The sequence below is a fragment of the Oncorhynchus mykiss genome, chromosome 2, assembly GCF_013265735.2.
Source record: "Oncorhynchus mykiss isolate Arlee chromosome 2, USDA_OmykA_1.1, whole genome shotgun sequence".
In the NCBI taxonomy this organism is placed as follows: domain Eukaryota; kingdom Metazoa; phylum Chordata; class Actinopteri; order Salmoniformes; family Salmonidae; genus Oncorhynchus; species Oncorhynchus mykiss.
Window position 1 is genome coordinate 83,028,973 of NC_048566.1, and position 18,227 is coordinate 83,047,199.

The 18,227-nt window shown below is 42.9% G+C and overlaps 1 protein-coding gene across 2 annotated transcripts in view; it reads right to left on the minus strand.

Annotated features, from left to right (window-relative positions):
* The window catches only part of LOC110502165 (transcription factor RFX4), a 30,917-nt gene that overhangs the window by 1,919 nt on the left and 10,771 nt on the right, over positions 1 to 18,227 (minus strand). Inside the window, exons 10-17 of one of the 2 annotated variants that reach the window (XM_036956913.1) lie at positions 18,126 to 18,184; positions 17,863 to 18,007; positions 16,603 to 16,697; positions 14,201 to 14,318; positions 9,908 to 10,027; positions 6,333 to 6,488; positions 5,861 to 5,987; positions 5,355 to 5,493 (exon numbers count right to left, since the gene is read on the minus strand). In XM_036956913.1, the coding sequence (XP_036812808.1) occupies positions 5,355 to 5,493; positions 5,861 to 5,987; positions 6,333 to 6,488; positions 9,908 to 10,027; positions 14,201 to 14,318; positions 16,603 to 16,697; positions 17,863 to 18,007; positions 18,126 to 18,184 (959 nt within the window). Of the gene's footprint in view, positions 1 to 5,354; positions 5,494 to 5,860; positions 6,027 to 6,332; positions 6,489 to 9,907; positions 10,028 to 14,200; positions 14,319 to 16,602; positions 16,698 to 17,862; positions 18,008 to 18,125; positions 18,185 to 18,227 lie in introns of both variants that reach the window. The other variant, XM_036956903.1, reaches the window with a different exon arrangement.

The following is an 18,227-nucleotide window of genomic DNA, read 5'->3' on the forward strand; positions in this document are numbered from 1 at the left end:
AATACACATTTATTTGTCACTTGCGCCGAATACAACAGGCTTGCTTACAAGCCCTTAGCCAACAATACAGTTTTAAGAAAATACCTAAAAAAGTAAGAGATAAAAATAACAAATAATTAGAGCAGCAGTAAAATAACAATAGCGAGGCTATATACAGGGGGTACCAGAGTCAATGTGCGGGGGCACCAGTGTAATTGAGGTAATATGTACATGAAGGTAGAGTTATTAAAGTGATTATGCATAGAAAATAACAGAGAGTAGCAGCAGGGTAGAAGGGGGGGTGCAATGCAAATAGTCTGGGTAGCCATTTGATTAGATGTCCAGGAGTCTTATGGCTTGGGGGTAGAAGCTGTTTAGAAGCCTCTTGGACCTAGACTTGGTGCTCCGGTACCGCTTGCCGTGCGGTAGCAGAGAGAACAGTCTATGACTAGGGTGGCTGGAGTCTTTGACAATTTTTAGGGCCTTCCTCTGACACCGGCTGGTATAAAGTTCCTGGATGGCAGGAAGCTTGGCCCTGGTGATGTGCTGGGCCGTACACACTACCCTCTGTAGTGCCTTGCCGAGCAGTTGCCATATCAGGCAGTGATGCAACCTGTCAGGATGCTCTCGATGGTACAGCTGTAAAACCTTTTGAGGATCTGAGGACCCATGCAAATCTTTTCAGTCTCCTGAAGGGGAATAGGTTTTTATTGTGCCCTCTTCACGATTGCCTTGGTGTGCTTGGACCATGTTAGTTTGTTGGTGATGTGGACACCAAGGAACTTGAAGCTCTCAACCTGCTCCACTGCAGCCCCGTCGATGAGAATGGGGCCGTGCTTGGTCCTCCTTTTCCTGTAGTCCACAATGTCTGTTGTAAATGGTAGACATAAATAAGACACTTCCTGGAACTGTTGGACTAGGATAAGCGGTCAGCCGGTAGTATTTTCATTGCCCAGGGTGACCAATGACTAACAGCAAGGACAGAATCAGCTCCTCTTACAAAATATTTGGTACTGGTCGGGAAATCCAACAAAGTGTCATCTCCTTTCCTTCCTCTTGAGAGACCCTCTTAGACCCTCTTACACAAAGCACACACATTGTGCCCGATTTAAGTTCAGAGCAGGGTGGAAAAAAGTGGAAGTAAAAGTATTTCCTCTTTATTCCACTAAATATAAACACACAGGCAACAGTCAGTTCTATTATGAAGGATGGTGGCATGGAAAGAGGCCGTCATCACAGGTCAGGGAGAAGGATGGGTGGTTCAGCGACCTCTTGTTCACGCGCAGAAAAGAGACCATTGAAAAACAATATTTTAATAAACGCCCCCCCTGCCCTGGTCTATGAGTTCTATGGCTCAGAGAGATGAAGAGACTATTGAGTGGTGGGAAGGGGATGCACAGTGGAGCACAGAGCTGGGCCCCTCTGGGCTGGGTCCTGGGCCCCCGGCCAGATCACCTCCCACTGTCTGCTGCTTCCGCTGGTGTGGAGAGGAGAGGAGGATTCCGACTGCTGAGGCCCAGCGAATCTCCTCCCACTACAAAGACAGGGAGGCTGGAGGGCCCTTTAAAGGAAATTACCATCAGAAGGGTCAACTCACACCATTCACTGCTGTGGCTAACAGTGTATGAGCTTCACCACCATCACCACCACCACCCTGCTGCTGCACCTCCCAACCTCTAGCCTGCTCTTACTCTTCTTTTTTCTTCTGTTGACCTTCTTGCTCAGTCTCTCTCTCTCTCTCTCTCATTCTCTTTCTCTCACCCGCACCAGGGTAAATGTTCTCCTGGCTCTAACTAACCACTCTTGGTGCCACACCAGTTCTAACTCTCTCTTTCCCTCTCTCCCTCTGTCTATCCCCAGAGCATGCCACACTGTTGGCACCAACGCTATAAAATGCGTTTTGCATACTAACAAGCCCCGTTCTCCTTTTCACTTCCTGTTCATATTAACATTCCTCTCTGATTTACTGCCTGTGAAAAATTCAACCTTACAAAAGCTAGGATGGAATTTATGTCCCGCCTACAGCCCAACCGGGAATAAACTATCCCTCTTCGGGATTATATAGGGAGGTGGATAGATATAAGTGGATATATATGAGAGGGAGGTCATTATAATGGTATGTTGAAGAAAAAAGAAACAAGAATCAACGTTAAAAATGTTCATAGCTTAGCATGACTTCTGATTCATTCTGCTTAATTCAATGCCTAGTATTTCAGTGGTTCTTGCGCCTCTGTAATGATGTACTATGGTGATTAGGTGATTTCCAGGCTTTTCTATAATACAAATAACCCAGCAGACAGCCTCATTTTGAACAGTCTCTTTGTAATGGATTTGATACAGTGTTGCACTGCCTTTCTTCCTACTCTGCTCTGACGTCAATTAAATACCATGTAGTCCACTCCAGGACCCAAGCCAAGAACAACTATTGCCACCAACAAAGTCTAGCAGGTGTGGTGAACAGTGTAAAAAAGCGGGAATTGTAGACTCTGGCTAAATGTCACCATCATCAAACAGGCCATAAAGATATACAGTATGTTGGAAGTTTGACAAAGGGTCTTAATGTGTTGAGTAAATATAAAGCCAATCTCGGCACCCAAAACCAAATCTCGTGTGTGCTCTGAGAGACTTATATAAGGCTATGTGCGTAGTATAATGGACGTGCGTAGTGTAATGTACGTGCATAGTATAATGGACATGCGTAGTATAATGGACGTGTGTAGTATAATGGGTGTGAGTAGTATCATGGACGTGTGTAGTATAATGGACGTGTGTAGTATAATGGACATGAGTAGTATAATGGATGTGCATAGTATAATGGACATGCGTAGTATAATGGACGTGCGTAGTATAATGGACGTATGTAGTATAATGGATGTGCGTAGTATAATGGACATGCGTAGTATAATGGACGTGCGTAGTATAATGGACGTGTGTAGTATAATGGACGTGTGTAATATAATGGACGTGCGTAGTATAATGGACGTGTGTAGTATAATGGACGTGCGTAGTATAATGGACATGAGTAGTATAATGGACCTGCGTAGTATAATGGACGTGTGTAGTATAATGGACGTGCGTAGTATAATGGACGTGTGTAGTATAATGGACGTGCGTAGTATAATGGACGTGTGTAGTATAATGGACGTGCGTAGTATAATGGACATGCGTAGTATAATGGACGTGCGTAGTATAATGGACATGTGTAGTATAATGGACGTGCGTAGTATAATGGACATGCGTAGTATAATGGACGTGCGTAGTATAATGGACGTGTGTAGTATAATGGACGTGCGTAGTATAATGGACGTGCGTAGTATAATGGACGTGCGTAGTATAATGGACATGAGTAGTATAATGGACCTGCGTAGTATAATGGACGTGTGTAGTATAATGGACGTGCGTAGTATAATGGACGTGTGTAGTATAATGGACGTGCGTAGTATAATGGACGTGCGTAGTATAATGGGTGTGAGTAGTATCATGGACGTGTGTAGTATAATGGACATGTGTAGTATAATTGATGGGCGTAGTATAATGGACGTGTGTAGTATAATGGACATGTGTAGTATAATGGAAGTGTGTAGTATAATGGATGTGCGTAGAATAATGGACGTGCGTAGTATAATGGACATGCGTAGTATAATGGACGTGTGTAGTATAATGGACGTGCGTAGTATAATGGACGTGTGTAGTATAATGGGTGTGAGTAGTATCATGGACGTGTGTAGTATAATGGACGTGTGTAGTATAATGGACGTGTGTAGTATCATGGACGTGTGTAGTATAATGGACATGCGTAGTATAATGGACATGCGTAGTATAATGTACGTGTGTAGTATAATGGACGTGTGTAGTATAATGGACGTGCGTAGTATAATGGACGTGTGTAGTATCATGGACGTGTGTAGTATAATGGACGTGTGTAGTATAATGGACGTGTGTAGTATAATGGACGTGTGTAGTATAATGGGTGTGAGTAGTATCATGGACGTGTGTAGTATAATGGACGTGTGTAGTATAATGGACATGTGTAGTATAATGGACGTGTATAGTATAATGGACGTGTGTAGTATAATGGACGTGTGTAGTATAATGGACATGTGTAGTATAATGGACGTGTGTAGTATAATGGACGTGTGTAGTATAATGGACATGTATAGTATAATGGGTGTGAGTAGTATCATGGACGTGTGTAGTATAATGGACATGTATAGTATAATGGGTGTGAGTAGTATCATGGACGTGTGTAGTATAATGGACGTGTGTAGTATAATTGACGTGCGTAGTATAATGGACGTGCGTAGTATCATGGACGTGTGTAGTATCATGGACGTGTGTAGTATAATGGACGTGCGTAGTATCATGGACGTGTGTAGTATCATGGACGTGTGTAGTATAATGGACATGTGTAGTATAATGGACGTGTGTAGTATAATGGACGTGCGTAGTATAATGGACGTGCGTCGTATAATGGACGTGCGTAGTATAATGGACGTGTGTAGTATAATGGACGTGCGTAGTATAATGGACGTGTGTAGTATCATGGACGTGTGTAGTATAATGGACGTGTGTAGTATAATGGACGTGTGTAGTATAATGGACGTGTGTAGTATCATGGACGTGTGTAGTATCATGGACGTGTGTAGTATAATGGACGTGTGTAGTATAATGGACATGTGTAGTATAATGGACGTGTATAGTATAATGGACGTGTGTAGTATAATGGACGTGTGTAGTATAATGGACATGTGTAGTATAATGGACGTGTGTAGTATAATGGACGTGTGTAGTATAATGGACATGTATAGTATAATGGGTGTGAGTAGTATCATGGACGTGTGTAGTATAATGGACATGTATAGTATAATGGGTGTGAGTAGTATCATGGACGTGTGTAGTATAATGGACGTGTGTAGTATAATTGACGTGCGTAGTATAATGGACGTGCGTAGTATCATGGACGTGTGTAGTATCATGGACGTGTGTAGTATAATGGACGTGCGTAGTATCATGGACGTGTGTAGTATCATGGACGTGTGTAGTATAATGGACATGTGTAGTATAATGGACGTGTGTAGTATAATGGACGTGCGTAGTATAATGGACGTGCGTCGTATAATGGACGTGCGTAGTATAATGGACGTGCGTAGTATAATGGACGTGCGTAGTATAATGGACGTGCGTAGTATAATGGACGTGCGTAGTATAATGGACGTGCGTAGTATAATGGACGTGCGTAGTATAATGGACGTGAGTAGTATAATGGATGTGCTTAGTATAATGTCACTGAATTATCTCCACTGTAATGGAGATGTGAGAATGTACAGTAGGTGCTATGGTCTGATTTGTGATTGGGAGTACAAATTGGGACTGACCTGTGCAGAGGTGCGGTGGTAGGCTGGATAGTGGAGGGGGGCAGGGATGCCTGGTTCGTGGGCCAGACTGGGGTACTGGCTCTGGATGGAGTGGGGGTGCTGGTTAGAGTAGCTCCCGTAGTTATAGCTCCCAGTAAACCTGGAGAGAGTACACAAAAACAGGTCAACATCATGTGTTCAGTGTGGCTCAGTTGGTAGAGCATGATGCTTGCAATGCCAGAGTTGTGATGCCAAATTTGGAAAAAGTCAAGGGGTTTGAATACTTTCTGAAGGATCGGAAAATCTCAATGAGAGTTTATAACCCCTCTATGAGAGCTCAGCATTCCCCTGTGAGAGCTCATAATTCCCCTGTGAAAGCTCATAATCCCACTATGAGAGCTCATAACCACCCTATGACAGCTCATAAGTCATCTATGAGAGCTCATAAGTCCTCTATGAGAGCTCATAGCCCCATGACAGCTCATAACCCCTCTATGTAAGCTCATAATGTCCCTATGAGAGCTCACCCGTGCTCGTCCCTGTGGGCGTAGACTGGTAGTCGATGGGTGGAGGAGGGAGGGGGCACGGGTGCACCGCTGCGCATGCAGGGCTGCTGCTGTCCGCCCTCGGGAGGAGTGCCGCCTGACGTTGTCACTGTGTACGTAAGGGACCAGGTATATGACTGAACAGCGCCTGGCACACACACGTAACACATACACAGACAGAGACAAATGGATTGGCACAGAGGAATTTACCATTCCGTGACCCTTAGAAACCAACCCAATGCATGAGCACAGGCAGGATAGGCCCATTCTAATTAACCATTTAATTCAACTGTCATGTATTAATTAATGTATATTATGTTGGACATGATCATAACAATACCTACAGAACATGACTGACAAGTGACATTGCTTCTATTGTAGCTCCAGTATAGTAATAGCTCTATATCCAAGCAACCCTCCCCAGTCCCCCAGTGTTGCTGTCTGTCTCTCTCACCTGTGGTGGCTGTGGCCCCTGTGTACTCTGGGGACTGGGCAGCGGTGGGGGAGCTGGCGGCTGGGACCCCAACTGAGGTGACAGACTTCGGTGGGGAAAATGGCCCTGGGGACGTGGGCGTGGTCTCCGTCAGCATCATCTCTTCCTCTTGTTCAGCTATTAAAGGAGTCAGAGGTCAATAAGCTATTAAAGAGACTGCAGGTTCTTATGTTCTCAAGAGTCAGTGTACTAAACAGCATTCAATATTAGTATTGTCAATAGAGAGGGTGCAACACTGTCATCAAGGCAAAGGATGGCTACTTTGAAGAATCTCAAATAGAAAATATATTTTGATTTGTTTAACACTTTTTGGTTACTACATGATTCCATATGTGTTATTTCATAGTTTTGATGTCTTCGCTATTATTCTACAATGTAGAAAATATAAAAATAAAGAAAAACTCTTTCACTGGTACTGTACATTTTCTTGTTGATAAAATGCATTTGCGGTTGCTGCAACAACAATACTGATGGTAGCAGGAAAGGTTATTCCAAAGTCCTATAAAGTAGTAGTAATAGAAGTAGTAGCAGTAGTTAGGGTTGCACATTTTGGGGAATATTCAGAGGTGGAAAACTTCAGTGGGAATTATTAATATATGGGAATTAACGGGAATATATGCAAATTAATATTAATACCATTTAAATGTAGATGTTTTTGGCATTGGATATATTTACCATACCATATGGAGACAGGAACACAAACCTTTTACCTTATCATAAGTAGACATAATTGCAAATGATTAAATCCTTCCAATAGAAAAAAAATGTAGTTACGAATTGAACTTTAATTAAATGAGTTGACTCTTCATGTAGGATGATTTCACTGAACAACAAAAGAAAGGGAATATTGAATGATCTCCATTGATCCATCGCATCTCCCAAAAACATTTTCAACATACATCTGTAAAATGATAGTCTAGAAACTAAAGCTTTGGTTGTCTTCCTCTCAGGCTTTGTTGTCTTCTCCCTGGACCTCCTCAATGTCCACCTCTTGAACATGAGACTCTGAGGTCTCATCTTCACTGTCACTTTCCAACCTTGTTGAGGATGGCTCATTGTCCGGCTCAAAAAGCCTAAAATTTGCCTGGATGGCCACCAATTTTCCAACTGTTGTTTTGATCAGCCTGTTGCGTGCTTTGGTTTGTGTGTTCCCAAACAAGGACCAGTTGTGCGCTGATGCGGCTGATGTTGGTGGGATTTGGATGATGATGGAGGCAACAGGGGAAAGGGTCTCAGATCCACTAAGTCCCTTCCACCAGGTGGCTGATGGGATACAGTATGTTGGCACGACTGCCATATTGCATCTCCATCCCAAAGCCCTTGCTTGGAAGTGTACTTTGTCAGACTGCCAAGAACCTTGCCCTCATCCAGGCCATAACACCATAGGCCTTGTAGATCTCTGCACCAGACAGGATGCTCTTGCCAGCATACTTGGGGTCCAACATATGGGCTTCAGGCAGAAGTATTCAAGCTTTTTGATGCATTTCAGAACTGCAGTTTCCTTTGCTTGGAGCAGAAGTGAAGTGGGCAGAGCAGTACGGATTTCTTCTCTTACATCTGCAAGCAAGTCTGAACATCAGACAGAATGACATTGTCTACCTCAATCCGTGCAATGGCTACTGGTATAGGTTTCAGGAGTTTCAGGCTGCTTACCACTCTCTCCCAAAATACATCATCCAGGAGGATCCTCTTGATGGGGCTGTCCATATCGGCAGAGAGACTCCTTCCCCTCCAGGAGACTGTCATACATGATGACAACACCACCCCAACGGGTGTTGCTGGGCAGCTTCAATGTGGTGCTCTTATTCTTCTCAATTTGCTTGGTGAGGTAGATTGCTGCTATAACTTGATGACCCTTCACATACCTAACCATTTCCTTGGCTCTCGTGTGGAGTGTATCCATTGTTTTCAGTGCCATGATGTCCTTGAGGAGGAGATTCAATGTATTAGCAGCACAGCCAATGGGTGTGATGTGAGGGTAGGACTCCTCCACTTTAGACCAAGCAGCCTTCATGTTTGTAGCATTGTCTGTCACCAGTGCAAATATATTCTGTGGTCCAAGGTCATTGATGACTGCCTTCAGCTCATCTGCAATGTAGAGACCGATGTGTCTGTTGTCCCTTGTGTCTGTGCTCTTGTGGAATACTGGTTGAGGGGTGGAGATGATGTAGTTAATTATTCCTTGCCCACGAACATTCAACCACCCATAAGAGATGATTGCAATACAGTCTGCTTTCTCTATGATTTGCTTGACCTTCACTTGAACTCTGTTGAACTCGGCATCCAGCAAATGAGTAGATAACGCATGTCTGGTTTGAGGGGTGGATGCTGGGCGAAGAAGCATCAGAGGTGTGAGCATCAGAGGTGAACCAGCTCGAGCAAGACATTCATCAGTATTTCTCTGACTAGTTTCCTCCATTGAGTCAAAAAAATCTGACTCCAGGAGGATCATGAGCTGTTGCTATCGATATAAATGACTCATCATTTTCACCTCGAATAGAAGTAGATGGACTTTGCAGAGGTTGCTTGTTGTGCGTGCTGAGAGTACTTTATGCACTTGGCCAGATGATTCTGCATCTTTGTTGCATTCTTCACATATGATTTGGCACAGTATTTGCAAATGTACACAGCTTTTCCTTCTACATTAGCCTCAGTGAAATGTCTCCACACATCAAATAGTACCCGTGGCATTTTCCTGTAAAGATTAGACAAAAATTAGTAAAAGATAACCAAATACAATTCCATGTACAGATAAATAGCTAAGCAATTAGATTAAACAACTAATTTGTAAGATAAATGTTTTAAAATGAAACATGTATGGAAACAGGTGAATTAACACTCCTCAGTTAGCAGGCTCAAGCAAGCTAAAACCCACATGGTAGCAAAAACTAACTAGCAGAAATTGTTAACAAGTTATAAATTATTTAAACACACTTTGCTGTAGGCTACTATTGACTAGTTAACAAAAAATCATGTATGTCCTATAAAATATATTCACCCCACCCAGTATTGTAATCAAAACTTACCAGAAAGCATGTAGTCTTTGGCTCAGACTGTGTAGTAGTGTGAGCTCAATAGCAGCTCATTAGTGTGCAAGATATTGAGAATCAGCTGTACATGTGATGGAAGAGTGCACTGTACATGTGATGGAAGAATGCACTGTGCATGCAGAGGTTTGCAATTTCATTGACTTGGGGATAGTTTAACCAAAATATGCCACAAGACCTAGAATTGCCAAATGTGTATCCCACAAAAAAGGTTCACTGTTATAAGCTAACTTTTTTGAAGAATTGAAGAAAAATACCCCAAATTCCAGGGCTTAACTTCCCATGGAAAAATTCCGGAAATTTACCAGAAATTTTCTGACCCTTTGCAACCCTAGTAGTTGTAGCAGTAGTCGTAGTAGTAGTAGTAGTAGGAATTGTTGTTGTTGTGATTGTAGTAATACTAATAGTTGCAGAAGTAATGCAGTGCTGTAGCAGCAGTGTTGAAAGCAGCTCCAGTAGTAGTAGTTGTTGACAGGGTGGAGGACTAACCTGTGCTACCCTCTGCCTTCATGGCCCTCATGAGCTCGTTTGCCCTCTCCTGGCAGTGCAGGGACTCCAGCAGGTACAGCACATAGTCATCAAACATCAGGTGGATCAGGTGGAACGAGCCTACAAACAAGAAACAGGAAGAAAGAGAGAGAGAGATAAAGAGAGAGTGAGAGAGAGAGAGAGAGAGTCTCTCATTCACAGTCAGCCCAGCAAAGTCTACCTGAACAGAGCAATACTCAATCATGAGGCATCAAAGCCAAAGGAACTGCACAATATTAAGAAGTGCTATAGATGGAAGTAAAGTAGTGTAGAAACCTGCCAAAAAATAATCAGGAAACAACTAATTCAATCCAATTTGGACAACTTCCTGGACAAAACATTTCACCGTAATAGTGAAGGTGTAAACGTGGCAGTAGAAAGCCTAAACAGTATATTTGACCTTTGAGCTTCCCTATCAAATCAAAAAAATTCAAGCAGACAGCAAAAGAAAATTAGCAACAATGACAAAAGGTTTGATGAAGAATGCAAAAACCTAAGATAGAAATGTAGATACCTATCCAACCAAAAACATAGACACCCAGAAAACCTGAGTCTACACCTTCATTATGGTGAATCACTAAAACAATGTAGAAGTACATTACGGAAGAATAAGGAACGGCACGTCAGAAATAATTTCAATGTAATTGAAGAATCCATAGAATCAAATCACTTCTGGGAAAATTGGAACACACTAAACAAACAACAACACGAAGAGTTTTCTATCCAAAACAGAGATGTGTGGATAAACCACTTCTCCAATCTTTTTGGCTCTATACAAAGAATGAACAGCAAAAACATATGCATGATAAATTACAAATCTTAGAATCAGCTATTAAAGACTACCAGAATGTGCTGGATTCTCCAATTCCATTGTATGACTACAGTAAAAAAATACAAACCCTCCAACCCAAAATGTCCTGCGGTGTTGACATACTACATCACATTATAAAATATACAGACCACAAATTCCAATTGGCTATACTTAAACTCTTTAACATCATCCTCAGCTCTGGCATTTTATAATATATAATATATACCAAGGACTGATAACCCCAATACACAAAAGTGACCCCAATAACTAATTTGACCCCAATAACTACTGTGGTATGTGCAGCAGACTCGTACATTTCCTCAGTGAAAACAATGTAGGGAGCAAATGTCAAATGGGCTTTTTACCAAATTACTGTACGACAGACCACGTATTCACCCTGCACACCCTAATTGTCAAACAAACAAAACAAAACAAAAGCGTAGTCTTCTCATGCTTTGTTGACTTCAAAAAAGCGTTTGACTCAAATTGGCATGAGAGTCTGCTATACAAATTGGAACTGGTGTTGGGGTGAAAACATGATAAAATCCATGTACACAAACAACAAGTTTCACACATTTCTTTCCACAGGGCCTTGGGGTGAGACAGGGATGCAGTTTAAGCCCCACCCTCTTCAACACATATATCAACTAATTGGCGAAGGCACCAGAACAGTCTATAGCACCCGGCCTCACCTTACTAGAACCTGAAGTCAAATGTCGAATGATCTGGTGCTTTTGTCCCCAACCAAGGAGGGCCTACAGCAGCACCTAGATTTTCTGCACAGATTCTGTCAGACCTGGGCCTGACAGTAAATCTCAGTAAGACAAAAATAAAGGTGTTCCAAAAAAGGTACAGTTGCCAGGACAACAAATACAAATTCCATCTAGACACCGTTGCCCTAGAGCACACAAAGAAATGTACATACCTCAGGCTAAACATCAGCGCCACAGGTAACTTCCACAAAGATGTGAACGAGCTGAGAGACTAATTATCAAAATCCAGAAAAGAGACTTTCCATAACAAAGCAATCCCCTACAGAGAGATGAACCTGGAGAAGAGTCCCCTAAGCAAGCGGGTCATGGGGCTCTGTTCACAAACACAAACAGACCCCACAGAGCCCTAAGACAGCAACACAATTAGACCCAACTAAATCATGAGAAAACAAAAAGAGAATTACTTGACATATTGGAAATATGTATATTTTTTTAACAGAGCAAACCAGAATCCTATTTGGCCCCAAACAGAAAGTACATAGTGCCACTGTGACTGACCCAAAATTAAGGAAAACTTTGAGTATGTACAGACTCAGTGAGCATAGCCTTGCTATTGAGAAAGGTTGCTGAGAAAGACCTGGCACTCAAGAGAAGACAGGCTATCTGCACACTGCCCACAAAATGAGGTGGAAACTGAGCTGCACTTCCTAACCTCCTGTCAAATGTACGACCATATTAGAAAAACATATTTCTCTCAGATTACACAGACCCACAAATAATTTGAAAACAAATCCAATTTTGATAAACTCCCATATCTATTGGGTGAAATACCCGTGTGCAATCACAACAGCAAGATTTGTGACCTGTTGCCACAAGGGCAACCAGTGAACAAACACCATTGTAAAAACAAAACATATTGATGTTTATTTAATTTCCCTTTTTTACTTTAACTATTTGCACATCGTTACAAGACTGTATGTAGACATAATATGATATTTGAAATGTCTTTATTCTTTTGGAACTTGTGTGAGTTTCAAATGTATTTTATTGTTTATTTCACTTTTGTTTATCCATTTCACTTGCTTTGGCAATGTAAACATATGTTTCCCATGCCAGTAAAGCCCCTTAAATTGAATTGAAATTGAATTGAGAGAGAGAGAGAGAGAGAGAGAGAGAGAGAGAGAGAGAGAGAGAGAGAGAGAGAGAGAGAGAGAGAGAGAGAGAGAAACTAAGGAAACAGTCCTTACCAGGATGGATCAGTGTCCCTATCATCCAACCAACAAGTCTAATAATTTTAAAGGGAAGTAATGAGCTATATAAAGTTCAAATGAAGATTCTAAGATGTGCAAGTGTATTTGAGTGTTGTCTGTGGTTGTGAACCTAGAAATCATCCATTCAAAGCTACGAACATACACTTATACATTTGAAAACACAGTTTACAAAACAACCTGAAAGATCAGGCTGTGTGTTTCATTGATCAATCAATCAAATGTATTTATAAAGCCCTTGTTACATCAGCTGATGTCACAAAGTGCTGTACAGAAACCCAGCCTAAAACCCCAAACAGCAAGCAATGCAGATGTTGAAGCAGGGTGGCTAGGAAAAACTCACTAGAAAGGCAGGAACCTAAGAAGAAACCTAGAGGGGAAACAGGCTCTGAGGGGTGGCCAGTCGTCTTCTGGCTGTGCCGGGTGGAGATTATAACAGTACATGGCCAAGATGTTCAAACGTTCATATATGACCAGCAGAGTCAAATAATAATAATCACACTGGTTGTAGAGGGTTACTAGTCCTTCCAAACATCTGACAGACTGCCTCATAGCAGCACACTCAACTCAACAGGAAGTGTGAGGGAGCAGAACAACTGGGCAGTCATTGTCATTAAAAGAGACAGGGGGCTGTTTCTTGTTTCCTGGTACAAAGTCCTTGCCCCAAATATGACGGCCGACCCCTGGGTCGGGTATGGGAGATGACTGAGATTGCGGCTGGAGAAGGAAAGGAGCGTGACACAATCATGACATTGTGCTGGTCACTCCAGCCACCGTGTGCATAATAAACACCAGCGGCTTTTCAGGGAACAGAGGAGTGCAATACTGCCTGGTCATAAATTGCAAAAGACAACAACAAAAAACATTGGGGAAGAGAGGGCTGGGGGGTAGCCATTGTTAATTAGCTGTTTTCGCACAGAGAGCTGCTTTATCAAAACATTGCAACCAGCTGTGGCTTTGATATTCACAGACAAGCCTGAAGGGGAGAGGAGAAGAGGGGGAAGGGAAGCCATTTTCTTTCTTTTTTACAGCCCCTATCTCTTTCAGTGCCTTCGTCATGCACCGCTAGCTAGTAAAGTAAAGGCTAGGGGGGCCATACCAGCAAGGCAGCCATCTTACCACCACGCTTTCCCAGTTTTGGATTGGGAGAACATCGGAAGGCTGAATCTGCGCAAAACATTCCTATTTCCTAAAAATGGGGGGAGGGGCTTAAACTACTTTTGGACCTACATGCATAGTAGTATATTCAAATAACTCAGTTCAGTAAGTTTTGGTGCAGTTTGGGGGCAATGTTCTTCACAAACTATTTTAGTTACTTGGACCAAAACTAGAACTAGGCAACTTCTGTCTGACACTCGTGACACTAGAAATATGGTTCAATAACATTACATAACCCCCTAAAAACAATTTTCCTGGCGATGGCTGATACATGCCCCAGCCCAATGCTAGATTCAACACTCACCGAAGCTAGGCGCACTGTGGAGGGTCATATCCCGGATGACTCTGGTCCCGAAGCACGACCACATGAGCAAGAACTGTTGGGCCACCTTCTTCAGGCACCCGGGCCTCTTTCCTGCCACCTTAAGGAGATATTTTCATCAGAAAACAGGGGGAAGTGAAGGGAAGAGTTTGAGAGGGGGGGGGGGGGGAGGGGTGAGAGAGAATTAACCACTGGGTCCATATTGGGGCTTAACCCTCAGGAACGAAAAACATATCAACAAGTCAACTATTTAATTTGCCCCGGGGGACACACCTTCTCATTGAACCATTGTCTGGGGAGTCTGTGACGTTGCCAGGGCAACCACATTTTACAAGCCCATATCTGGAGCATAATGGCCGCAAATGGGAGCCATGAAGACAGCATTAACTAGGATGGCAGCTCGAGTGGCTCTGTGTCAGCAAGTCATGGAGAGACGGATGCCATTAAAATGCATGGTTATTTTTCTGAAGGGCCATAATCCTTACTGATTTGCTGTACAAATATACTTCAACAATAAAATAACACATGAACTGTCCAGAATGGCCTTGGTAAATGCAACACAAACATTCCACAGTGATGTTTGTGTTGCATTTACCAAGGCCATTCTGGACAGTTCATGTGTTATTTTATTGTTGAAGTATATTTGTACAGCAAATCAGTAAGGATTATGGCCTACAGCACACTGTAGCCATAGTAGAAAGCACAAGCCTAAAGATGATGGCTGGAAGTTTTCTAATGATACATCCTAGATGTTAAAAGGGGTTTGCACTGTTGGTTAGGGGCTCATAAGTAAGCATTTCACTGTAAGGTCTACCCACACCTGTTGTATTCGGCGCATGTGACTTGATTTTGATTTGATTTTTATATAAACTCAGCAAAAAAAGAAATGTCCTCTCACTGTAAAATGCATTTATGTTCAGCAAACTAAACATGTGTAAATATTTGTATGAACATTACAAGAGTCAACAACTGAGACATAAACTGAACAAGTTCCACAGATACTGTATGTAACTAACAGAAATGGAATAGTGTATACCTGACTAAGGGGTGAGATCAAAACTAAAAGTAACTGTCAGTATCTGGTGTGGCCACCAGCTGCATTAAGTACTGCATCTCCTCCCCATGGACTGCACCAGATTTGCCCGTTCTTGCTGTGAGATGTTACCCCACTCTTCCACCAAGGCATCTTCAAGTTCCCGGACATTTCTGGGGGGAATGGCCCTAGCCCTCACCCTCTGATCCAATAGGTCCCAGACGTGCTCAATGGGATTGAGATCCGGGCTCGTCGCTGGCCATTGCAGAACAGTGACATTCCTGTTTTGCAGGAAATCACACATAGAATAAGCAGTATGGCTGGTGGCATTGTCATGCTGGAGGGTCATGTCAGAATGAGCCTGCAGGAAGGGTACCACATAAGGGAGGAGGATGTCTTCCCTGTAACGCACAGCATTGAGATTGCCTGCAATGGCAACAAGCTCAGTCCGATGATGCTGTGACACAACGCCCCATGACAGACCCTCCACTTCCAAATCGATCCCGCTCCAGAGCGGAAAGAGAGTAACGCTTACTCTTTCGACGATAAATGCGAATCCGACCATCACCCCTGGTGAGACAAAACCATGAATCGTCAGTGAAGAGCACTTTTTGCCAGTCCTGTCTGGTCCAGTGATGGTGGGTTTGTGCCCATAGGTGACGTTGTTGCCGATGATGTCTGGTGAGGACCTGCCTTACAACAGACCTACAGGCCCTCAGTCCAGGCTCTCTCAGCCTATTGTGGACAGTCTGAGCACTGATGGAGGGATTGTGCATTCTTGGTGTAACTCGGGCAGTTGTTGTTGCCATCCTGTACCTGTCCCGCTGGTGAGATGTCCGGATGTACCGATCCTGTGCAGGTGTTGTTACACGTGGTCTGCCACTGCGAGGATGATCAGCTGTCCGTCCTGTCTTCCTGCAGCGCTGTCTTAGGCGTCTCACAGTACGGACATTGCAATTTATTGCCCTGGCCACATCTGCAGTCCTCATGCCTCCTTGCAGCATGTCTAAGGCATGTTCTCGCAGATGAGCAGGGACCCTGGGCATCTTTCCTTTGGTGTTTTTCAGAGTCAGTAGAAAAGCCTCTTTAGTGTCCCAAGTTTTCATAACTGTGACCTTAATTGCCTACCATCTGTGAGCTGTTAGTGTCTTAACGACTGTTCCACAGGTGCATGTTCATTAATTATTTATGGTTCATTGAACAAGCATGGGAAATAGTGTTTAAACACTTTACAATGAAGATCTGTGAAGTTATTTGGATTTTTACGAATTATCTTTGAAAGACAGGGTCCTGAAAAAGGGACTTTTCTTTTTTTGTTGAGTTATATGAAGTATTTACATCCTCAACTGACCTTGACAACACAGCGGTCCACCATGGAGTCCAGCCACTCGATGTAGGCCTCTATAGAAGACTGCTCCTCCAGCAGACGGTCAAACTCCTGGTACACTGAGAGAGGAAGGAGACGAGAACTGCATCTAGCCACAGTTTGTCAACACATAGCCTATGTCATCCTTCAGGGGACTTATATTTGTAACTGGTGGAGAAAGCTCCATACTTGTCTACACAGATCGGAGTCTTGGCAGAAAACAATTTGGATCAAATAAAGAGTTTGAATAATTGCCGTGTGTGACTATGGACCTAAACTACCCTTACTTAAATCAATCAAACTACCAAAACCAGCAGCATATACAGTATGTCTTGTATATGAGGCTGTGTCTTATTTGTTGTTATAGTCACCGATCGCAGCAGCTGTACATAGCCCCTCTGTAAATAGCCCATCTAACTACCTCATCCCCATATTTGTTTTTGGTTTTTCTGCTATTTTGCACACCAGTATTTCTACTTTCACATCCTCATCTGCACATCTATCACTCCAGTGTTAATTGCTAAATTGTAATTACTTCCCCACTATGGCCTATTTATTGCCTTACCTCCTTACTTCATTTGCACACACTGTATACAGATTTTTCTATTGTGTTATTGACTGTACGTTTGTTTATCCCATGTGTAACTCTATGTTGCTGTTTTTGTCTCACTGCTTTGCTTTATCTCGGCCAGGTCGCAGTTGTAAATGAGAACTTGTTCTCAACTGGTCTACCTGGTTAAATAAAGGTGAAATAAAATTGGGAAAAAATTGGGCGTAATTTCTCTCTGTCTAATAGAACAGAATGAGAGTGGGACGTGGAAATGGCCTCTTTATGCCAATCTGTGAACTGTGACCCTAGCATGGCCATTTGAGGGGGTTGACGGTGAAACGAATTTGAAATGGTCCACGGGGTGTTTCAGAGTAAAGTCAACCTTTTAGCCTTCATCATTAAGGCTTGACTTTCCTGGCCGTGGGAATGATTGTCCAATGGCTGACATCTACTGTGTGTTATTGACAGCTGTGTGTGTGGGTGTGTGGGAGTGAAGTGCATTTCTCTCCTACAATGCTATGAGGGAGAGCAAGCAATTTAAGTTAAAAGCACAATAGGGGTTTTTGGAATGTGGATTCTAGGCTTTTGGACTAAACGTAACTTATTGTGAATGCTACTACTGGGATTGTGTGTGTGTTTGTGTGTGTACATTTGTGTGTCTGCATCTGTACGTGTGTGCGTGTCTGTGGCCTTACAGTCGATGATGAGCCGCCGGTGCTCCTCCCATGTGTCCTCCATGGTGTAAAGTGTCTGCTTGGTGATGCTGTTCAGGTCCACGTTCCGCCAGTCCTCCATCATCTGAAAGGTGATGTCTGCACTGTGGATCACCGTCCGTGATGCCTGCCCAGAGACAGATCAACAAACACACACATTATTAGATAGTGATACACACTGCATATACCTTTATCAGTCTTATTTTCACATGGATTTCATTACATTTATACAGTGAAATAGCTACCTGACATAGATGGTTCAAAGATGTCTGCCTCTTGAGAACTTGAGAAAATCTTCTAGATACTGTGGATAAAAGGGAGAGGAAATATTAACTGTTATGTTTTCT